General features: G+C 38.5%; 1 protein-coding gene across 3 annotated transcripts in view; it reads right to left on the reverse strand.

Annotated features, from left to right (window-relative positions):
- ARGLU1 (arginine and glutamate rich 1) overlaps positions 1-24970 on the reverse strand; it is a 26414-nt gene continuing 1444 nt past the window's right edge. Inside the window, exons 2-5 of one of the 3 annotated variants that reach the window (XM_034665460.1) lie at position 20914; positions 17061-17233; positions 14686-14769; positions 1-857 (exon numbers count right to left, since the gene is read on the reverse strand). In XM_034665460.1, coding sequence (XP_034521351.1) covers positions 693-857; positions 14686-14769; positions 17061-17233; position 20914 — 423 coding nt within the window. In that variant the 3' untranslated portion in view covers positions 1-692. Of the gene's footprint in view, positions 858-14685; positions 14770-15197; positions 15256-17060; positions 17287-20913; positions 20915-24970 lie in introns of all 3 variants that reach the window. The other 2 variants (XR_004626809.1, XM_011220555.3) reach the window with 2 other exon arrangements.

Raw genomic sequence — 24970 nt, forward strand, 5'->3', positions numbered from 1 at the left:
TGAATTTAAGACTTTACTTTATTCAGCAAAATCATTTATTTACACAATGGGGAATGCTGGTTTGATTTTGTCAATGAAATAAAAACAAACTGAACAGAGACAATACTGAACTGTATATATATTTTGTAGCAGAGCTGACCAACTGTTTCCTTACCTGTATCAGGAACACCAAGAGCAACAGTATCACAAGGACACTGGTTTAACAATACACCACATAGGTCCAGTAACACCCTGGGAGCTTCCAATGCAATTTCCAACTTTTTCTTTTTTTATAAATATATAAAAAAACAAAAAGTCAGCAAAACCAGCATTATGATGTAATAGACAGAGTATAACTCTGAAGTCAATGGGTCAGTAAAAACCTTATCAGACCATCCACAGTTTACAAAGTGATCTGCTCTTCTTCAGACCACTAATACAGAATCTAAACAGATGAAAAATAGATCACTTTCTAGAAGACAATAATGATCTGATAAGGATCTGACTTAATGGAAGTTAAGGGGGGGAAAAGGAATGCAGAGCATAGCCCCTATTAGAACAAGCTAACTTTTCCAGATTTTCCAAATTAAAAAACAAAACAAAACAAAAAAAACAAAACAAAACAAAACAAAAAAAACAAAAAACCACTTCAACATGAAGCTACCATACAAAGTTTTTCCATTTTTCTTTGTAAAAAGTTCAGAGTTTGCAATTTAATCCTGGGTTTTTAGTGAGAAGGACAGTTTGGGCCTGGACTTCCCCTTGCCCAGGATAATTTTTTGTTCTTCTTTTTGTTGACGTTGTCGCTCTTGTTCTAGTTTCATCCTTTCCTCATGAATCTTTCTTTGTTCTTCAACAATTCTCAACTGCTCTTCAGCCTGAAAGTGAAAAGTAAACATTAAAACTTTCTATGAATCTCATGTCTTCTATTAGTAATACTGGGAGATCAGATGACAGCTTACAAACAACAGTATGTTGAATACAACCTGCCTAAGGTCACACAAAAAGTGATCAGGGAAAAAACACTGTGTAATTAGAAAAGAACTCCTTACTAATTCTGCCTACATTTTCTGATTTTGTTATGAAAAATGTTTACGAAAATTACAAAAAAGCACTTACACATTTTGAAAATGGAAATGTCTAAAATCACGTTTTAAGATCAGTATAGATTTTGTCCTATTACCTATTTTTATCTAAACCTTCAGTGCATCAGATGAAGAGATTTTCAATGAACCAAGGCATCGATTTATCCAAAGAGCAGGTTATCTACCAATTAGTATAGATTTATCATTAGAAAGACATAAAAAAAGTTGTAAGAAAAACTCCCTAATAAGGGCTACATTACACTGTCAATATACAACCAAGAAATACTAAGGACCCCTTTCTCTGGAGAGAAAAAAAACTAAAGACCCTTTTCACCTCACTGACTATAAAATGCTGGTGTAATTAACTTCTTCAGAGCCTTCAACTCCTTCAGTCTTATGCAACCAACTCCCTTCCTGTGCTGTCTACACATTGCCAGTCTTTCCCAAAAAAATTCAGGCCATTCTCCGTCATCTTCAAGTCTCTTTTTCTGCCTCTTCAAAACCCCATGCCGATGTCCTTATTTCTCACCCAGGAGCAGTTTTACCCCTCTCCTCCCCCAAGAACATTAGACAATGTGTGCTGGTGATACTGGCTGTCACAAACAGGGGTGGCTCCTGGCATCCAGTGGGCAGAAGACGGGCATGCTACTAAGCACCCTACAATACACAGGTCAGCCCCCCACAAGAAGTATCCATCCAACCCCAAATGTTAATAGGGCCAAGGTTGAGAAAACTTGCTCTAATCTTGAGTCTTTAAATCTCAGGAAAATCACTACCTGACCTTCAATTTAAAACAGTCACTGCATCCTTTGAATGCTTTCCTATTCCCAGAGTCGGATTTTAAAGTCATTGCTTCCATCGCCATTATTCTACTAAAATTATTTTCTAGATGGTCAGAACTACAATGCTTAATGACTTTTATTCATTCTTCTGTTCACTTGAACTTAGGTCTTTTAAAAATTTTCTCCCCTCCCACCATGTTCTTTAATACGAAACACTGGTGATTCAAAACATTAAGGCTCTCCACCTGTTCACTCCTGTTTGTCTCTACCCATAGGCTTTTTGTTCAGAAATAGTAACATTCAATGTGACTGCATTATGGGCTTTATGGCAGAGCATGGGGAAGGTGATGGACTCTGGTATGCAACATAAAATGTTTTAAAAAAAACTCTGACTTTCAAATACCAAAGTAACACAAAGAGGTCTGTTTTACTTTAAGATGGTGGCGGTGTAGACAAAAAGGTAGAAGACAGACGGTAGGGCAAATCCATTGTAACCAAGTAATGGTCAAAGAGGAGGAAGATCAGAATTTTTTAAAAAGGGGGAATGTGGTCGGCAGGCAAGATGGAAAACCTAACAGAGAGGTGAAATAGATTTTTCACCTCTCAGACCTTTTTCCTAAGCTACAGCTGGCTAATAGGTGTAGATACTGGACACCCACCAGGGAGACTTCTGGGTATCTTCAGAATTCAACATGTCCAAGATTCAGATTCCTCATACCTAACCAAGAAATAAATCAGCCCTTTCTACAACCTTCCCTACCACCACCCATATTCTGTAGCTTTCTTCTGTCTCCTCCATCCTTCATGACATAAGCAAATAGCCAACCACTTGGTTATTCCTTCCTTCGTGCTCTCTTTTCCACTACGATGTCTCACCCGGAGCTCTATATGCAGGGCCACCACACCAGCGCAGGGCCCCACGTCCCTTAGAGACCTCACAGAATTTCCTTGTTCCCAGTCCCCTCATCCACCCTACAGAATGCTACCAGTCTCACCATTTTGGACATCGTTCTGTTCTCACATGCCCTCAGGCTTCCAGTGACTTCCACCATGTGCAGAATACGGCCTAACTTCCCAAATGAGCATACTATTAAACACTTTCTATAATCTGGCTCCCACTGTGTATATACTATTTTTTCTCAAATTATGCTTGGTTTCTATCTTGCCTCCTCCTCTCTTTTGTTCATGCCATTCTTTCCCCTACTGAAACCTTACCTGTACATCCATTTCAAACCACCACTTTCGTGGTTAGATTCCACTGACAATTCTAAGAGAAAAGACTTAAGTGCTTTTGATCATCTTTAGTGAATTCATATGCCAATTACTTTATCCAGTTTTAACAAATCATCACACATTTGGGTAAGAGTTTGGCAAGTGCAATTAGATCAAGGTAAAGAATCTACTGTGTGTCCATGTGCCTGGGAAACCCCTACTAATATACATACTGAGATTCACTGTTCCCTACTGTTCTAACTCAGCCCTTAGAAAAGCAGATTAGAAACTTGACGAGGGAAGGGTTTGAACATCACAACCTAACCCGTAAGGGAAATCTAATTAAAATTACACAGTATTTTTCACCTTATCATACTGACAAATTTCAAAGTAAGATACACAATACTATCTCATGAAGAGTACTTCAACACTACTTACTAAAGCTCTATCGTCAAAATGCTTTTACCCAGCAAATGAATTTTCTGGAATAGATCCTATAAATAACACTTGCATACATGCAAAATCGAACAAGGTTTTTTAAAGCAACACAGCTTGCAAAAGACTGGAAAAACCCAAATATTCCCCAATGTGGGACTATTAAACTTTGGAAAATCTATACAATAGAATGCTGTGTAGTTAAAAAAACACAACAAAAAATAGGAATCCCTACATACTGAAATGGAAAAATCCCCAAGTCACACTGTTAAGAAAAACAAAGTCCCAAATAGTGTATATATAGTATACTATTTCTCTGCGAAAAGGGAAAACCAAAATGACTATCTGCCAAAATGCGCATTTTAAACTCTAAAAAACACAAAAAACATGGCAATGAAAAAGTAGTGGATGGGGAAAAAAAGAGATACAATCATTTATTTTTCTAAAAAAAAAATTGGAATGATGTGATCACATTACCTAAATTAAAAACAAACACGATTTTTAAAGCGAAGTCATATTCTTCATAGACAGGAAATACTAATTTTGCACTGAAATTAAACTTAGATTGGGTAAAGAAAAAGCAAGTTTCAATTTCATTTAGGTCTACACATTTAGGAGATAAAAGTACGTGTGTGTGGAAGGGGTACTGTAATTTCTCTGGTTCTCCTTTAGTCTTAAGCATATATATATAGTGCCTATTGGAAATACCTGATAATGAAATGATCTTTAAAAATCAAGTGAGCAAGTGAATAGCCTGTCTTTACATATAAATATTTGTACTGTTCCATTATAGCTTTAAACGAAGCATAAATGCTATTCAATTACAACAGGGCAAAAACAGACTAGTTGAGCAAAACCCAAAGCCATCTATTTTAATATAGTGCTTCTCAAATGATGAAAATCCATCTGTGAGGTTTCACCCTACACCTTATCTGCTACGTATTCTTCTAAACCCTAGCTTCCCTCTGCAACCTGTCTGACATGCCATTTCCTTCCTGATGACCCCACTTGTCGGGATACCCACTACTCCTCCATTCTTTCAAATGTATGTAAAAGAAAGAATGATTCCGATTCCAATGGGTAGGGGTGTGTATGTGTATTCACACAGATGAACAACACTAAGCTCTCCTACAAGGATTACATGATGGACATCACGGAGGCCCAAGAGAAAGCTAACACCCGCAATACTAGAGCCATGAAATGAGGGTGGGCCTTCCGAGGCCATTAAGTCCAGAACCCTCACAAAGGTGGCTTTTAACTCTGCACTTCACTCAAAAAAGTGACTGGTGAGATGAAATACATGAAAGCAATACACCACTCTAGTAGAAGGACCTATTTACTCTCCCAGTACCTTCTGTCCCACTCCCCCTTCACCCAGAGGGCCCAGTGCCTTTATTAAAATTACTCATTTCTGGGGCGCCTGGGTGGCTCAGTCAGTTAAGCGTCTGCCTTCAGCTCAGGTCATGATCTCAGGGTACTGGGATTGAGCCCCGCCCCCCCCCACCCCACATCCAGCTCCCTGCCCAGCGGGGAGCCCGCTTCTCCCTCTCCTCCCCGCTTGTGCTGTCTCTCTCTCAAAAAAAAAAAAAAAAATCTTTAAAAAAAATTACTCTTTTCTAAGCATCTTCCTTCTTACACTGTCTGTAATGCGGTACATCAAGGTGGTCCTTAGCAGCAGTTTCTTTCAGTAAGTAAGGATGCTGAAATCTACCACTCTCTACTTCAACTATGTATAAAATTTTACAGAATTTTAAAAATACAAAGAGAAATATCTGTTATCAGAAGTGATTACCGAAATGATAGGAAAGAATGAAAAGTATTACAATTAGGAAATCAGGCCACTTCTCAGAAATGTGGATTTCTGCATTTTAACCTTCCCCACACACACCCTACTCCACTCTGCCATCTATAATTTCAATTCTTTGATTCATCTTCCCTTCTATAACAAGTGTAATGTATATCCTACTTTAGGTAAGCAATGAAAAAATATTAAAAGGAAATTTGATATAATTAATTTGGACCCTTAGCAAACTACAGATCAGTAAAATTTTCTGAAGTTATTAATGTACAAGGTTAAAAAAAAATCACACACGGGGCGCCTGGGTGGCATAGCAGTTAAGCGTCTGCCTTCGGCTCAGGGCGTGATCCCATCGGTATGGGATCGAGCCCCACGTCAGGCTCCTCCGCTATGAGCCTGCTTCTTCCTCTCCCACTCCCCCTGCTTGTGTTCCCTCTCTCGCTGGCTGTCTCGATCTCTGCTGAATAAATAAATAAAAAAATCTTAAAAAAAATCACACACAAGGATTAAAAAAAGCAATCCCTACCAATGGCAACTTGGTTATTCTGATAGTTACTCCCTTACAGTACATATTATCATTATAGGATATTATTAGTTACCATCTAAAGAGAATTCCTACCACACCAGCCGCTCTTCCTAGCCCCTTTCCATCTCAATTTAATTGCCCAATTGTTAAATATATTTATGATCTTAAATGTATTTTTGGAACTTCAACACTGCATAACATCTCCTGGGATCCCATATTCCTTAAAGTGGAGACAACAGCTTCAAGGAGGAACTGACAATTGAGATTGGTATGGGATACTCAGCACGAGAATCCCTGTCCTCCAGAGCTCTGGAGAGACTGCTCTGGAAAACTGCCAAAAGAGCAATCTCATATCTTCAGGATTTTATCATTTATGTCCTATAACTGCACAAAAAAAAGATCTCATCCAGATGTGGTTCTTTTAATCTTTTATACCCTAAATTCTCTTTTCTTTCAAATCAGTTCTTCTGTTTGTCTTGGTCATTCATCCCCTTTTGTGGAGGTTTTCTTAAGTGCCCCCTGACACTTGGCTGTCAGCATGATGACATCTTCTCTGGTTCCTACAACCAGATTTTCTCCCCTTCCTTTTTCCTCCACTTCCTCCTTCTGTACTCCTTTCTCCCTTTATCACTCACCAAGTTTATTCTCTCTTTAGTTTCTACCTTACCAATTCAAGCCCCACCTTCCGACCCGCTTTCAGTGGGTTTCTGGTTGACACTCTGTCCTTCAAGCCACTCTATAGGATGCAAATACACTAACATCCAGGAAGTTTTAAAAAAACTGTTGCCCAAAATACATTAACATAACCTTAAACGGAGCTTTTTATCTTATCAGCTGGAAACAAGCCTCTCACTGACTAAACATCCTTCCATAACTTCCCCATTTCATTTCAAATTAAAGTATTTTTAAAAAGATTTTATTTGAGAAAGAGTGAGAGTGCAAGTGTGCACGTGCGCTCACGCACACAAGCAGGGGGAGCAGCAGGGGGAGAGGGAGAAAAAGGCTCCCTGCTGCTCAGGGAACCTGACGCAGGGCTGATCCCAGGAACCCAGGATCATGAACTGAGCTGAAGGCAGAAGCTTAACCAACTGAGCCACCCAGGTGCCCCTCAAATTAAAATATTTAATTGACATTTACATTTGGTGCCATGCCATATTTGCCTGTTTCTTATGATGTGTAAATATATCAATATTAACTATCTTAAGTATTATGCTCTTTCCATTTATATACTCTCACTCTAGTATAAATGGCACACTCTTTTTCCAATTACATTAGTTTCCTGTAGCCACTGTAATAAAGTAGCACAGACTGGCTACCTTAACAGAGCAGAAATTTATTCCAGAGGCAGAGAAGTCCAAATCATTATCAATAGAACAAAATCAGGATGTTGACAGGGCCACCTCCCTTCTGCAGGTTCTTGAAGGGAATCTGCTCCTTGCCTCTTCAAGCTTCTGATGGCTGCCGGGATTTCCTGGCTTGCACGTGTATTGCTCTAACCTTCAAGACCAGCATCTTCAAATCTCTTTGTTCTGTCCTTATGTCACTTTTCCTGTATGAGTGGAGTCTGTTAGGAGTCTGAAGAGTCTTTTCATCATTGTGTCCTCCTTCTGTCCTTTTCAGTCCAAGCTGGCAGTGTTTCTGCTGATACCGCATCCTCGAAAACACTGTGGGTCTCCCACATCTGGCAGGCCAGTAGACAAGAGGCTCCTCAACAGATCCTGGATCATCTCACTTACTCCTGGCATTTGCTGAAGTGGCTGTAGGAACCTGAGTCACACGCGCAATCTCTTCAGCCCTGGCAAGTGGTTGCCCAGCCATACCCTTGGCCTTCTTTCCAGAGAGTTTTTCTAACAGTAATAACCAACTTTAGCATCTTTTGTGATCTAAATAGGCTGAAATTTTCTCCAAACATCAAGTGCTCATTCCTTCTTACTTACCAGTTATTTCCTCTATTCACCTCCTCAAATTTTACTATAAACAGCCAGAGGAAAGCCGACTGTACTCAACACTTCACTTAGAAATACCTTCAGTTCAATACGCAAGTTCACCCTTACAAGCTCCACCTTCCACACAACTGTAGGGCACAATTCACCCGGGTTTTCTACCACTACACAATGAGGACCTCCTTCCCTCTAGCTTCCAGTAACATCTTCATTTGTGTCTAAGCCCTAACCAGAAGCACCTTTAAAGTCCATATTTCTACCAACAGTCCTTTTTAAAGCAATCTAGGCATTTTCCATCACATGCCTCACAACTCTTCTAACCTCTAACTGTCCAACTTCAAAACCACTTCTACATTTTTAGGCAACAAATTTCCACAAACTATGTAGTTCAAAACAATATAAAATTATTCTGGAGCCTAGAAATTCAAAATCTGTATCACTGGTCCAAAATCAAAGTGTCAACAGGGCCATGCTCCCTGAGGAGGCTCAAGGGGAGAATCTATTGCTTGCTTCTTCTAGCTCTTGGTGGCTGCCAGGATTCCTTGTCTTCTGACCACATCACTCCAATCTTCAAGGCCAGAATCTTTAAGTCTCTCTCTGCTCTGTCTTCAGCCTTCTCCTGTGTGCGTTGTGTGGTTAAAAAAAAAAAATTCCCTCTGCCTCCTTCTTATAAGGATACATGCAGTGGCATTTAGGGCAGAGTGGTTAATCCGGGATAAAACCCCCAAGATCTTTTACTTAATCATATCTGCAAAGACCCTTTTTGGGACATCAGATAACATTCACAGGTTCCAGAGATCAGGACATATAATATATAGGGGTTTGTTTTGTTGTTGGGAGGGGGGCATTTTCCAAAGATATCTCTTAATTGCAAAGTGAGGTCTGGCTTAAGTATGTGGAATACATTTCACATACAATCAACTTACGAATATGGTACTATTTTTTTCATTTCTCAAAAGAGTGATGAACCTGGTAAATCTCCCTGTTTGGCAAGCGGTTAAGGAGAAAACTATTTTCAATATTAAAGAGCAGAAACACACTACAGATCTCAAACTTATGCTTTGCATGTATTTTAAAACTTCGGGGGCACTGGGTGGCTCAGTCAGTTAAGTGCCCAACTCTTGTTTCGGCTAGGGTCATGCTCTTGGGGTCATGAGATCGAGCCCTGCATCAGGCTCTGTGCTCAGCACGGAGTCTGTTTGCGATTCTCTCCATCTCCCTCTGCCCCTCCAGCTTGTGCGCTTGCTCTCTCTCAAATAAATAAATCTTTAAAAAAAAAAAAACTTCAAAGGTTTTCCAGTTAAAATTAATTTTACCTTTTCACCATAATGCAGTAATTTTTATAATTTTATTAGAAATTGTCTCTTGGGGCACCTGGGTGGCTCAGTTGTTAAGAACCTGCCTTCGGCTCAGGTCATGATCCCAGGGTCCTGGGATCGAGCCCTGCATCAAGCTCCCTGCTCCACTGGGAGCCTGCTTCTTCCTCTCCCACTCCCCCTGCTTGTGTTCCCTCTCTCACTGGCTGTCTCTCTCTCTGTCAAATAAATAAAATCTTAAAAAAAAAAAGAAAGAAAGAAATTGTCTCTTATTACAGTTCAGGTATTTACATACAAATTAACCATGTTCCATTTTACTACCACCTTCAATCACCAATGGATAATTTGTGGGTCATTTTTCTACTGATATAGCCTCTTGGAAGGACATTTAAGACCAAGCAATACCTATCAATTTTCTTAGTCTGTTTCCCATTCTGGGTAAGATTCTTAAACATTTCAGAATACCTGGGCTTTTCCCAGACACATCACAAAAAACCTGTATGGAAAAGAGGAGCAAAAAAAGTTTTAGGTACCATTTTTAACATTTTTTTAAAGAGTTAAATTTCTCCATTGTATTAACAACAGCCTTTCAAATATTTGAAGATAGTTGTGCATTGCCAATACTAACCCAGAATTAGAAACCAATTTGCCAAAAGGCCAAGTCCAGTCAAGCCAAACCACATGTGAATTTATTCTTGTTTGAGGTTATAAATCAAACGTGTCTGTTGATTAATATTCTTTTGCCTCCTTTTGGACAGATAAAATCAAGTATCTTGACAAATAATTTGGAATGTGAGCAAAAACTATCCTTGGTCTGGTGTACCTCATAAGAATTTCACTTTCGAGGGGCACCTGGGTGGCTCAGTTAAGTTAAGCTCAGGTCATGATCCCAGGATCCCGGGATTGTGCCCAACATCCGGCTCCCTGCTCACAGGGGGCCTGCTTCTCCATCTCCTCCCTGCTCATGCTCTGTCTTGCTATCTCTGTCCCTATCTCAGTCTCTCTCTAATAAATAAATAAATAAATAAATAAAATAACATAACATTAAAAAAACAAAAGAATTTCACATACAAGAGAGCCCATGTGGCTAAGCTAATGCATTCCTTATTACAGTCATTACTGCAATCAATCTGAACTTTTGTCACAAGGACCTACTTAAAAGTCCATCAAAGTGTGGTTTAAATTTACTTTCTTTAGTTGTATAAAATATTGAAACTGGAGAAAAGTATAAAGTTACATATAAGTCTACCAATTAGAGATAACTATTTTTAGCATTTTGGCATATTTTTCCATCTACTAAACTATGCAAATATACTTTCCAAATTAGCAGGATAATGTATACATAAGTTTTATATTTAGCTGTTTCCCCTGTATTACCAAATACTTTTAGACTACAGAAAAACCAGCTGTAAGCACGTTATAATTCATTTAAAAACCTACAGAATTTTCACTATTCTAGATAATATGGTGAGAATTTTTTTCTGTATTACCATATTTGTATCTGATTCAGTTTTCACAAGATAAATTCTTAGAAACAGATTTAAGGTTCCTAATATTTACTGACTCAGTGCTATTTTCTAAATGGTCATGGGCCATTATAAACTCCCTCCATCACCATATAAAAGGTCTCTTTATACCTTATTCTTGCCAACACTTGGTGTTGAGGGGGGAAAAAAGTCTTTCCAATTAGTATTTACTATTACAGAAAAAGAAAAGGGGGTGGGGGAGTCATTTCTTTGTTTTCTTACGGAACTTGGGAGACTGGGATATATTTTCAAGAATTGATTATAGCACTTTTCATTCTACGTGTATGAATTCTCACTTTTCTTTTTCTATGAGGGAGCTGGTCTTCTTTACTGACTTGTAAGAAATCGTTGTATTATTCTTACATGGTTATGATGTTTTAAGAAATTTCCCCTGGGGTACTGTCTTTTCCAACCTGTCTTCAGTATATTTTCAAACAGCATCTACCATTACTTATCACACAAACTTCTTACTACACAAAAAGCTGGCTTACTACTATAGCTCCTACTGCCTAGCCCACCATCCCCAGAGCACCTACACACTCTTGCCTTTATTCTAATTCTACGAAATGCCTTAAAGGCCTTTGCGAGGCTTCATTGTGTCACACTCCTGTCCCCATCGTAATTTCAATTCCTAACTAGCCACTGAAGCTTGGCTCATGGGTGTCTCTTCCAGGAAGGTTCCAAGGCCACCACCGGGCAATGTCAATTACCACAGACCATCCATACCACTACCAAATACGTTTATATTACTCGTTAACTTTTCTTGGGATTGTCCCTGTCCCCACCATTAATACATTAAATACTTTAAGAGAACTTAACATCTTGTCCATTTTTATTTCCAAATTGCTTTTTACACGTAATAACGTCTCAATATATATTATGTGAATAGTTAAGCTTAGCTACTGCCTCTTTCTTCCTTGCCTTCTAGAAAAAAGAATGCACTGCATTCTTCTCTCCATACAATGAACTGGTCCACAGTTCTAGCATATTTATTATGTCATAAAGCAAACAGAACTGCTGGTGCAACAAGATAAACTACCACTACTGACATAACCAGGACAAGTTCCATACTATCTACAACACTAGCATACTCCCCTCCTTCCTTTCTTAAATATCTATTCTTCCAATGGGACATTCAATACAGTCCATGTAATATTTCCTAATAAATGTATAAAAAGATTAAAGAACTTGCTCAAAATTGAGAGGATAAGGAATGGACAACAAAAATTAAAGAAATCTCCATATGTGCCTGGCATCTTTATGCAGCAACATTTCCTTGTCTTTTCTGACACAAAAGATGCTCCACTTTTCCTGCAAGCATACTACTCACTACCAACAGAGCCAAATAAAAATTAATTTTCTCCAATATGGACAGTAATTTTTTAAACTTCCAACTTTACCATACACAGGAAATAAATGAGTTACATCCAAATCCTTACCAAATATTCTCAAATTCAAATTCCTTTTCTCCAAGATATCTCTTCATTAACGTCTACTGATAACATGCAGTCAAAACAGTGTCACTGTATAATCTATTCTATCAAACTCAAATGTTCTAGAACAGTGCCAGTCTAAGTATGACCCATGAATCAGCAACAGTGTGCAAACCGTAATGGATCCATAACAAAATATGTAGAAACCAGGATTAAGTGTTTTAGAAGCTTTTATAGCCTCTTGACCTCATTTTTCTAGTAATTCATCTTAATTATATTTTGCAAAAGTAGAGGTCTGAGACAAATTAGGATTAAAAGACAAGAACAAAAATTGGCCAATTACCACCATTTGAGAAGCACTGCTCTAGAATAAGCTTGCTAATCCTTTCCCAGGAAAGACATACAGAAAGTCGTATTTTTAAGGTCCATGTGGGTAAACAATGAAAGCTGCCAAAAGGAATATAAAGAGCCCAATCAAGTTTCCCTAGGCACCCAGACAGTTATCCCAGGATCAGAAGGGATCTTGGCAGGGCCTAACAAGTTGAGGAGCTCTGCTCTGTAGTCACAATCTGGCATTCCAGAAGACCCAAAAACTGAATTCACCATGCTAGCCAATCTTTTATCATGTTCTAAGAGGAATTCTATTCCACGGGCTTGGCAATTCTGGTTCACCTTTTTTTTTTTTTTTTTAAAGATTTTATTATTTATTCGACAGAGACAGAGACAGCCAGCGAGAGGGAACACAAGCAGGGGGAGTGGGAGAGGAAGAAGCAGGCTCATAGCAGAGGAGCCTGACGTGGGGCTCGATCCCATAACGCCGGGATCACGCCCTGAGCCGAAGGCAGGCGCTTAACCGCTGTGCCACCCAGGCGCCCCATGGTTCACCTTTTTAAATACCAACTATACCATTCCTCCCTTCTGGAAATATCCATATCTTTCAAAGCTCAACCTTCCAAACTCAAATTAAGGTTCCTACTTTCCACCTTACTTCCTCCTACCTGCACTGAGATTTTCTTCTTATACAGAATCACTAAAAAAGGCAATATCACGTACTAGTTGATGAATATGTAGTGATGTATGTTATAATGACTCCTCAGCCATTCACAGTGCATCATCATTCATAGGGCTTTTTCTACCGTAAGAGATTTTTAAGGTCTTTTCATTGGGAAAGCAGGATTAAGTCTCTCCCTTTCATGATGGATTTTACAACAGTCAGGACAGCAGTATTAGCTAAGAATTCACAGCATCATGCTCATTAAGTTGCTTCGGATATTGCCAGTACTGGCTTTTCTCTGGGGTATGCTATCTTATAAAACTTCATGCTTTAGAACTAGTTGCCCCATAGTTTTAACTTTATGCAAAAAGTTATCTTTTCAACCACAGGACACATTATTTATGGTCCTCCTTCACCCCTACTCTCCTTTGGATTCACTGTCAATTAATTACTTAGCCCAACTCAGATCTTTTTCTGTGCCTTCATAAACAGTCACAGAATTTCTTTTTTCTAAATCACTTACCTGGAGCTTACAGCTTGCTTCCCGCCCCCCCCCAACTCAACAGTAATGACTTAGCAGCAAATGTCTTCCTATTACTGTATTAGTCTCAACACATTTCTTACTAGACAAAACTTCTGTAAGATGCCCAGAACCAAGAGTCCCTCCAGGGTCATGTCTCTATTCTAGGCACTAAATAGCACTCACCCCTCACTCATCCTACGTAAATTTCCTTCTATCTCTGACACATATTCTTACTTTGAAGTAGAATTCCTATATGCCACCTTCACGGGGAAAACAAAGTTTTTCCTTCCAAAGCCTATCCTCCTTAAGCTTTTTGGCTTCCTTATATTCAGTCCTTTAATTCCCGCTTTCTTCATCATATGGAGACTGCTTCAAAATATAGACTCTTAAACAGAAAGCCCTATGACACCAAAATTTTTATTCTACTTCTTTACTCCACTTTAAGTGCTAGTCTGTGCTAAAAACAAAGAAACAAACCAAAAACTCAGTAAGTACTAAAAAACAGAAATGAAAGAAAAAATAGGTTAGTTCTTTTTCTATTTTTAAAAAAATTACCTCAATATTCTTACAGTGGCTTCTTCATTACAATGTTTAAACTGCTCTGCATCACCTTGTGCTATCCCTGGATCATAATCACCGCAGTCTCTATTCCTTGCCAGATTACAAACTTGGAAGAGGACAAGAGCTTTTCAGTCTGTACACTTACTACACCAAGCATATGCTACCTACTTTACCTAGTAGTTGGTAGGTAACAACTAATGGGAAGTGAAATGCTGCCTTTTAGTTTAAATACTTCCAAACTTTTGCTGTTATTGTTTAGGCATAAAAATGTAAATGAGGTTAAGATAGAAAAGCTTTAGAGTGGGGTTACTCCAGTTCTCCCAGGAGACGATCTTAAGCCACTGCAGATTTTAGAATTTTCTCTAGATAAGTAGAATCTCTGGATTGCCCCAATAGATTCCTCTGGAAGACACTCGCTAAAATCTAGTCAACCATTCCTGCTCTTGCCTCAAATCCCTGAAAAGGGCCCTGAAAACTCTAAGAAATGTGTCATAGAGCACAAAATCATTCCACAAAATCTGAAAAAACAGAAAGCAAATATAAAGTACTTTTCAGGTACACTTCATACACACCAGTTTGGCTTGTGCTTCTGCAATTTTTCGGTTATTCTCTTCCAGTATTCGCTCTAGCTCCTCACGTTTTGCACGTTCTTCCTCCTAAAGGGGAGGACATGTTAAGATGTTAGAAAAATAAAATGTTTATTTTTACTGATAAATATTTACTAATCTTCCTCTGAACTTTTTTGATCTGACTTAGAGGGTAGCTTTATAGCTACCTTCTGTCTGACAAATGATAAACTGTGCAGCCACTAAAATTTGTTTCTAGCACGAAATTTAAATCATCCCTCCCAGTCCAAACAGCAACCGACTAAACCCTCCCTAATGATAGTTTCCTGGCAATTATTACTAATACTTTAATATCACACAAATCAACAAGGACAACTACAAAACTGGATAGTATTTACCAAATTAAAAAAATAATATATAAAATATAAATAAAGTGAATATTTGTCTCACCAATTATGTATACCTACGTATTCTTTACCTATACTCCTTTAATCAGCATTAAAAGTTGAATAATTTACTGTCTTGTCCAGTGTCCTGCAGAGTGTGCTCCTCGGCTGCCATACGCGCCAGCTTCCTCTTTAAAATGATTTGTACTGTTAGCTTGGCAATACCTGCATCGGCAGCTCAACCATTTATAAAGAAACAACATACAAGGAAGGCTGAGCTGAGGAATGCAGATGTTTATGGTAAGAAGGAACAAAAAATGTAATTCATCATTCCTAAGGCAAACAATTAATAAGAAAAATACATTTACTGTTAGTGAAAAATACAAATGGTAATCCATACTTCATGGAACTAAGGGCTCTTCCATGGGGAAAATGGACTTAACATTCAGATGTTGACAATTTCTAAAGGCAGCTTATCTTGTCATCTACAGTCTGAACTGAAATTCAGGAATCCAGGGGGTGCATGGTCCGGAAATAAAATTCTGTAATTTATTTTTTATTGGAGAATTTAATGAGATTTTATAATGCAAACTATATGAAGATTGCTTGATGGTTTGGGCAGTGTTCAGATCACAGCATACATATTCAAATGATTTTAATATTTGGAAAGACTGTCAGGGTTGTGTCCGTGTAAAAAAAAATTGTTAATATGAAACAAAAAGCAAACGAAGAGAAAAAAATCTTCCTATGATTAATAACTCGCTACAAGACAGCACCATTACTCCAAAATTATCTTCATTATTAAAAGCACTGATATAAATAAAATTTCATACATTCAATTGCACAGTCTGTGATAGCTACCAAATATAGACACGGGTATCTACTTAAAGACAGCACAAGGGAAAATGCATTTGAAAGGCTAAGCTTACTGGAAAATAAGAGAGATTTAATACGTTGCCAACTTGTCCACAATAAGGCCAAGATTAACAATGATATGAGACATATATTTTGAGTCAAATATTTAAGTTCAAGAAAATGTAGCTACAGGATTTTCTATGGCAAACACGAATGGAATTCATATTCATTATGCAAACTATGTCAAGGGACACTCAGGGCAATAAAGTAATTTGTCTTGAGTGTTTCAGTGACTTTCAACAAGTTTTAGGACCTGGAGTAATCAGTGCAAATAAGCCATAAAGCTTCAGTAGCAAATTACTGTCTCACAGAAAGACATTTTCAACTTCTGCTCCAGCTGCTGATAAAACAAATCATGTGTTTAGCTTGACTCCAGACAAGGACAACCTGTTCCTTCATAACTCTCTAGAGAAAAAAAGGAGTTGTTAGTAAATACTAAAAAAGTGGATGAATAATCTGGACATTTTTCCTAAAAAGATTCTTTGAAACACATTAGGAAAATGGAGGGCCTTATGATCAGAGTGCTAGAATTAGTCCATTGTGTTGAAACAGGATTTGGGGTAGGGGGTGAGGGATAAAAGAAGGACAAAAAGAAGAGCAAGAAAGCCTATGTATCAAAAGCAGGTGCTGTCACTCAATGTCAGGCCCTGCTCTTTGTAATCTGACTGAAGGCAAACAGCCTCTCACAGTCTAGGCAATAAGAATGATACACAGAAAAGAAGAATACATATCCACAGGTGGATTTTAACCTTTTCCCTTTACCACTCCCTGTCTCCCCCCACCCTCCCAAAAAAGAATGTAAGTCCTGCAGCCATGGCAAAAGTTTCAAACACTTCTCAAATATGTAAGCCAGTTCCATTAAATCAAAAAGTATCCTTAAATATGTTTTATGAAAATAACTTTTAAATATCAGTCAGCACTTCTGAATAGGCTAAAAAATTAACTTTCGCAGCAATGTTAAGTTTAGATGAGAAAGGAATTAGTCTGTATTCCATCTCTTTCTGAACTGAGCAGGAGACACACCCAACACTGAAAGTTTTGCCATGGACTGTCTCTACTTTCCAAACGACCGAGCGTTACCTCTCTGGCTTTTTGTGCTGCAAGCTCAGCTTGTCTCTGTCGCTCGAGTTCTTCGAGCAACTGCTTTTCCATGATGCGCTTGGCTTCCTCCACCCTTCGGAGAACTTCTCGCTCAATTTCATCCTTCCTTTTCTCCAATTCTTCCTCTACCCTTTTTGCCACTAATTCTTCCACTCTTCGCGCTGTTTCTTCCTCGATGAGTTTTTCTTCTATTTCCTGCTGCCGACTAGCAAACAAAGGAGAAAACAATGACTCAGATAATGTAAGTAAACCTAATAAAACAAACTATAAATCTGTCAAACATACAGCCCGATTCTAGGATTTTATAATTCATTTTCATGCAACATTCAAGCAAATATTAAATATCAAGATATTTAGAGATACAGAAATTCAAATAAATATAAATACTTCTGTTTTCTATCACTTTCTAAGTACAAAATGAATAGTATGCACGTACAAAGAGCTTAATTCATCAGTTTTAATTTTGGAATAGTAGAGTAAATCTGAAACAAGAAGTCTACTTTTTTGTTATCAACTTTAAAACGAAAGGACAAGCTATTAAGTGTACGGATCTGCTCATTTGCCAATGCACTCAGTCTAAGGGTTCAGCTACAGAAAAGCCAGGAGAAAACATTATGTAGCAAGCAATTCAGACTGACAAAGTTCACCCCCTTCCCCCACTCTCACCCCCACCAGCAAAATCAAAATAAATACAGATTCAAAGAGATTCACACTGCTAAGGCAATGTAGTGTAGCTTTTACTGAAAATATAGACCAACTTAATTCAGGTTCTGACCCTAACACCTTTAACTGTACCTTTTCTTTCTTTGGTTAACTGATTTTCAATTAAAAGCTTTTCAAGACATGGGAAAGTGGATAAAAATATATCATCAGTTCTAATAAAAAGTTCAGTGAAGCATGATACTGTTTTAATTATTTTAATCACATTTAGATACTGTAAACCAACTTACTCAAAATGAAATTCTGCACTGAAAATACTGACATTTATCAAGGCACTATGGTGGAAACCATGCACATTTTATACCACTGATACCCAATATGATAGCTTCTTAGTCACATGTGCCTCGTCTGAACAGAAGATTAGTATAGAGACAGTGTATTTAAAAATCTTGTAAATATTTTTATTTGGTTACATGTTAAAATGACAACATCTTAAAGACTGAGAATACACTAAAACTAATTTCACTGGTTTCTTTTTAATGTGGCTACTGGAAAATTTTAAATTACAGATGTAGCTCACATTGTATTTTCTACTGAACTGCACTAGTTGAGACAATAATTTGCGCTAAATTAATAAATTCGAAGGCTCTGGACGTGTACCTAAATCCTAAGAAGCCAATTTATTATTAGTAATGCTTCAACTTTCTCACAACCCACAAAATTAAATACAACCTGTAACCTTTTTATCTTTTGATGACTCATAAATATGTATGAGCTGGTGATTCAATTTACGTGTTTAGTAAAGACTTTATAGTGTCTAAATGACCTTTAAACACCCCAATCCCCTTCAACTAAACTATTTTGGGGGGTTGATTCAATTCCCACTCAAGTGCTTTCATTCACAACTCCTGTTACTTATTCACAGTGATACCATACTAACACCAGTGTATCTCCAACATTCTGATTCTTTTCAGTTTCTGCATTTATAATCTGTTTTTCTGTCAAGGAGATAGTAGCTACCTGAAAAAGCACGATTTTAAGGTTCTAGATATATGCAATACCCATTCTGAAGACTCTGTTGCTTGTTTCTTAAATATTTCCTCCCAACACTAAATTATTGGTGATTTTTATTTAAGAAGATACGAAAGCTTAATATGTAACTACAGTTTAAGGTAGTTTCAAGGAGCCTTCATCTATAGCAGCTCAATAAAAGAGAATAACTATCCACTCCAACACTAAAATGAACTGCCAGAACTATCTAAAGGAAATCAGGCAGTGATTTCAGTGGAAATTAAACTACATTTCAAATATAAAAATTTTGTTTCTCTGCTTCATACAAAGAGAAAAATACAAGCTGAAATAAGTAAGCCTGACAACTGCTGAACAGGGATGATGGGTTTATTACAATATTCTCCCTACTTTTGAATACATCAGTAAGTTTACATAATACAAAGTTTTAGAAGTATATAGCACCCCATACCCCACAAACATACTTATTGTTAGCTGGTCCTCACGATATTAGTAAATGTAAAGAAGCCCAAGAAGAAATTTTATTTTAAAATGTCAAAAATGGTACAATGCAACTCTTAAGGACAACGTTAAAACAGTTTCAACTAAAACTTTCAATACAAAGTAAAAAGGAGAGCAAAGAATGGGATAAGGCTTTAGTTTTGCTTTTCAGTAGAAAAGGTGCCAAACAACTTAGGAATTTGGTAAAGATGGAAGACACTTGATACATATTCAGGGTTTTTTCAAGCAGTCCTTAAGTAAAAGCAGTAGCACAATGGCTAATGGAGCCACATTTCCACAGATTTGGTAAGGAGAAAACAAGCCTAAATAAATTAATTCAGTTTATTACTTACAGCAAAAGCCAGATCAGCATGGTGTGAGCTCTGTCTCTGGTCTCACTCCTGGACACCAAACCAGAGGGGCCAGATGACACGCAACAGAGGCCCAGGCACAGGCAGTGGGCCGCTCTGCTGCTAGAGTTAATTCTAAGAACAGCTCAGCGGTTTTATAGCCCAGAGGGGAGGGCAAGTGGAAAGTCCCAACCTCAAATGAAACTGGGAGGATGAGAAATGGCCTAGTGAAGTTTCTCACAAGGCTGCTTATCTCCCTTTGTTCCTAGAGGAACCACAGGACATACCATCATGACTTTAGTAATTAAGCCTTTCTGCTGGGTCCCACGTGGAGATAGGCAAAGTCAGGGCGCCACAGCAGAACTGTTTCCCTACAAGTTTATCAAGAATGTAATTTTCTGTTGTTGCTGTTATGCTCAGTTAAGGTTAAAATTACTATTTCAGTAATCAGAAAAAAAATTTTACAGAAATTTTTTAGTTTCAGCCCTGAAAAGTTATGGCTTCAATTCCACTCTCCCCTCATTGAATTCAAAAAAACAATGGCCACATGTACAACTGAATTAAACATGAGCTTGTCTTTACTGATGACAAATTTGTTATCATAATCAATGATAAAGCAGCTATAAGGCTAACTTTCATAAGAGACACTGAAACTTCCTTGGAAAAAAAACAACGAACACTTTTGGTCATTAGCACATCACAGAAGACGTATCATTTAATGTCACTGCCTATCCACTCCTTCAAACTTTCCCCATAGGAGTTGTCACTTTCTTGATGTCTAGATGTTTAGTAATCTCTTCCTCAGGCTCCTCTGCTGAATATATTCCCTTACCAAGAATTTGTGCCACTGGTGAAGCTTCCATTTTCAATGGAACTAGTATATATAACCTTAGGCCCCATTTTCTCCATGCTTACAGGAATTTTAAACACACTAGCCACAATCAATTTAAAACGGCAACTATTAAAGCAGCAAGGGTCAGGAAATATAGCACAGAGTATGACTTTGTATACAGCTACTGGCAAAATTACTTTAAATATAATATATACAGAAATATTTTCAAACGTACAAACTCAACCCTAGGAGCTTGCTTCTAGGAAGTGCTTCATAACATCAGCAAACAGCAGTAACTGAGTACTGACTTGGTACCAAATACTGTGCCAACAGCTTTATACACCATGTCATCGATTACGTCTCTGATGGTTCCACAGGCATAGGAACAATTTATTAGCTGGGCACCAGCTCACTGCATTTTGCTGAGATGACTTCCGACCTAGGTAGACTCCAAAGCTAATTATCTTAAGCACTATACTACCCTACACTGTTTCTCCAGGACAAAAGCGTGCAGAAAGATTTAACTACCAAAATGGTTATTTCAAAAGTTCATCAAATTCTTATCAACATCAGTTAGATCTTATGCCCTAATACTTAAAGCCCTAACTTCCCCGAAACACAGTTCCACATACTGAATTTGCTCATTAAAGCTGCTCTTTGCTCTCAAAATGAGCACATTAAGTATTCTAAGAATCACTCATATAAATCCCAGTCAGTTTAGATACTTTAATTTAGAAGGCTCTCAATCTGTCATGCAGTTGAACACTAAGCATAATCAAACGTAGACTATCACAGGCTACAGTAAATTATTATACCATTAACATTTCCTGATTTGCTCCAAGTCATTTACAGCTGCCCATTTTTTCAACATGCACAGTTAATACAACATTCACAAAGGATCTCAAAACAATACATAAGAAAATGAATGGCTGGTACACAGAAGAGAAGTAGAACTTTTGAACTCAATTTTGAAACATGTGAATTAGCTATTCAAAAATGAGGGGAAAAAAGGTTTAATGTTAAGATCCGCCTTTCACTAAATTAATATACCTCAAAATCACTTTTTAAACTTACCAGGCTCAATTTGGTTGCATGTACATAAATTATATCACCCAACATTATTTACTGATTCCATTACAGGCCAAGTATGTCTAGATACTGCAAATGCACTATTTCTGATCTTTGTAATAAGCAAGGCCTGTATCTCTGTTTCAAGAAAAAGAAAATAAGGGGCTCCTGAGTGACTTAGTTGTTAAGCGTCTGCCTTCAGCCCAGGGCGTGATCCCAGCATTCTGGGATCAAGCACCACATCGGGCTCCCTGCTCTGCTGGGAGCCTGCTTCTTCCTCTCCCACTCCCCCTGCTTGTGTTCCCTCTCTCGCTGGCTATCTCTCTCTGCCAAATAAATAAATAAAATCTTAAAAAAAAAAAAAAAGGAAAAAGAAATTAAGCGCAAGGTGATTTATTCAAGGCCTCACAACTGTAAAGGGCAGTTTTCAATATTACCAGAAACTTTCTAATTGGTTACACCCAACAGAATAATCTATTCCGCTGTCTCACGGTCTCTCATCTTACACTGAACCTCTTCAAGGTACACTGACACTATGCATTCTTCTGATATCCCTTCTCTGCTTCCAGGAAGCACTTGTCTTCCTCCAACAAACATTCCCTAAGATTCTTTCAGTCCTGTGAACCAACTGCTCTTTTGCCTCCATGCTCTTCCTAAGTCATTTTATCTACTCTCAAGATTTCCTGCAGGCTTCAGTCTTCCGTATCAACCGTGGATAAACTCACCATATCCAAATACAAGTGCCCACTGTGGAAGTGACAAAGGGAGGCTCCCCTTGATTTTTCCTTGTCCTCTATCCACCGGTTTCTGACATTTTAACCACCGTCGGCCACACAGTTAACCTAACATTTGGCAGCTGAGGTGCAACAGCCACAATATAAACATGAGAACCAATGTTAATGTTTTATTTCCTTTATATTCCAATCCAGTTTTATCTGCACTAAATGTTTTTTTAAATCTGTCCCTCTTTCCCATTCCAATAACCACCCCCTCCCTACTCCTGTGTGGCCTTACTGGAACTAGTTATCTATCCTATACAGCACTCTCTGCAGTTTTTGGGGGGAGGAAAAAAAGACCATGCTGTTTACCTCCTTAAAACTTTTCTTGTTTCTAGGATGAAATCCAAGCTCCTTAATACAGCATACAAGACACTTCTCATGATTCTCAGCCACTATTTACCTCCCTAGTCACTCCACAATTTTAGTACTTATACACCTTCATGCTCCAGTCAATGTTCACTGTTCTATCTCTCTTTGGGGCCACTCCACCCCACTCTGTCCTTTATTCTGCCAGGGGTGGAGGGGACTCTGCTTTGGTCCACATGTACTTTCCTATACCTTGCCTGACAGTCTCTTATTTTCTCTTTATCTAACACCCACATTCCTTAGGAGAACTAAGGTGCTTACCTACCCAGATCTTTCTTTTTACAGTCACACGACAATCACTGAATTTACCACACTGTATTAGTATGTAGCTACTTATAAGTCTTTAAGCTTCTTGAAGAGAGCTTGATTATCTTTATATTAACAGCACCTAGCACAGCGCCTGGCACTTACTAAATGCTCAATAAATATTAGTTGAATGAACAAGCTAACTAACAGAGACTTGTAGACCTAAACTCCTTATGCCAATTTTCATGGCTCCAAAACCCAAGTCTTTCCACTGTTCCCTCTGTGTTATTTCCAAGACATTACACCAAATTAAGGACTGCCTACTGCATGGCACAGAGGAATTCAGTGTATAGGGGGCTGCTAGCTCTGCCCCCTTCTCTCTTCATAAATGCTAATGGTAGTCTGCTGCTTCTGTCAACTTGGAACTATACAGCTGCCCAATTTTCTAGTGTAATCCCTGGATTTTGTCTCTGCTATTCATGTGTAGTTTGCTAAACACTTATAATTATTCTTTGCATACCAAAGTTTCTTTCATTTTTCCTACAAGTCTTAGCTTTCGGGTGAATGGCAAATCATTTCTCTTTGGACATCTGTTTTTAAATGGAAGAATTATCTCAGAGATGTCTTCAGTAATCTTTCAAATGCTCATCCACTGATATTTGAAAGCTGCGTTTTTACAGTGAAGGATCTTGTTCCAGACCAAAACACCTGGATTCTATACAATCAAGGTCTGTTGCGAAATAGTTACTTGTATCTGTTTTTCGTGTGTGTGTGTGTATCACAAACAGTTCTACATATAGGTCTACATACAGGAAAAATAAAGGTATGCACAGCTCTCCTGGTACTGCTGCTTCTGTAATACTGTTAGTGCTCCAGTCCTGTGCCTCTTAATAACTTTGCTTCTCAGAAACACACTCTGCTGGAAAATCTACATAATACAAACCCAAACACATAAAAATTTAAAACCCCTAGACAATTCAGTACACATGTATCTGTCCCAGAATGATCTTAAATTCAGTTAACTTTCCTGCCTCGTGTGCACTTTCTAAACATGAACTGAAGAATTGAGGAAAATGGCTGGTTAAACAGGGAGAGTTTGCAAACTAACTTTGGGAAATGAATACCCAGAGCATCACAGGGCCATGGTCTTAAACCAAAACAAAACACTACATTTTAAAACCAAAAGATCATCAGTCTGGAATTATTTGCACCTATTCCTGGATCTAGAGATACTTGAGAGGTGACTCTTACAGAAATACTTTTACCCAAACAGTATTTCAAGTCGGGAACCTTACTGTGACTCTGATTTTCCCTAAATTAAGTTCTATATGTGACCAATGCGAAAATAAAAGCAAATATTCGAGCGACTTCTAAACAGAAGTACACTAAAAAGGAAAACGAGTAACAGGACTGCACTTAAGTTTGCTACAAAGGAATATAAAGCAATACAAATAAGAGATGGAGTAAGTTTTGATTGGGATGGTGGTTAAGCAGGTGAACTCAAGCGTCAAAACTCATCATACTGTATGCTTAAAGTGTTCGCATTGCGTTTTTACAGCTCACAAAATAACAAAAACCGAGCAAGCTCGAAAAAAACGCAACCGCGACATCTTTAACAAAAGGAATGCACTAACAAAATGCATTTGGGGGTTTACTGTTGGACCACCTACTGTGTCTTATTCCCGAGACCTGTCCCAAACTGAAGCTCCGATACAAGAATGCTCCAGCCAGCTGCAATTTGCTTCTCAAGGGTTAATTCCTTTCAGCTCTACCAGCGGGCCTGCAAACGCTCCCCATCCCTATCTTCAGGCTCGCTTATCCCACGCCCTCACTGGCCCGTGCAGCTCTCCCACCTTACTCCCAACCCCACCCCCTACTTCCGGCACTCTGCTCCTCTCTCGCGCCAAAATCGCTTTCTCCGCTCCAAGCCTTTCCTGCGCAAGCCCCACTGTTTCCCTTCCCAGCCAACTCGTGGGTCTGTCCTGTCCCAGGCTTTCCACTCGGCCAGGCTGCAGCCTCTCCGGCGGGTTCCCGCGACCCCTCTACCCGCCCCCACGCCGCCAGCCCCTCGCTCCTCAC

The sequence above is a fragment of the Ailuropoda melanoleuca genome, chromosome 7, assembly GCF_002007445.2.
Source record: "Ailuropoda melanoleuca isolate Jingjing chromosome 7, ASM200744v2, whole genome shotgun sequence".
NCBI lineage: Eukaryota > Metazoa > Chordata > Mammalia > Carnivora > Ursidae > Ailuropoda > Ailuropoda melanoleuca.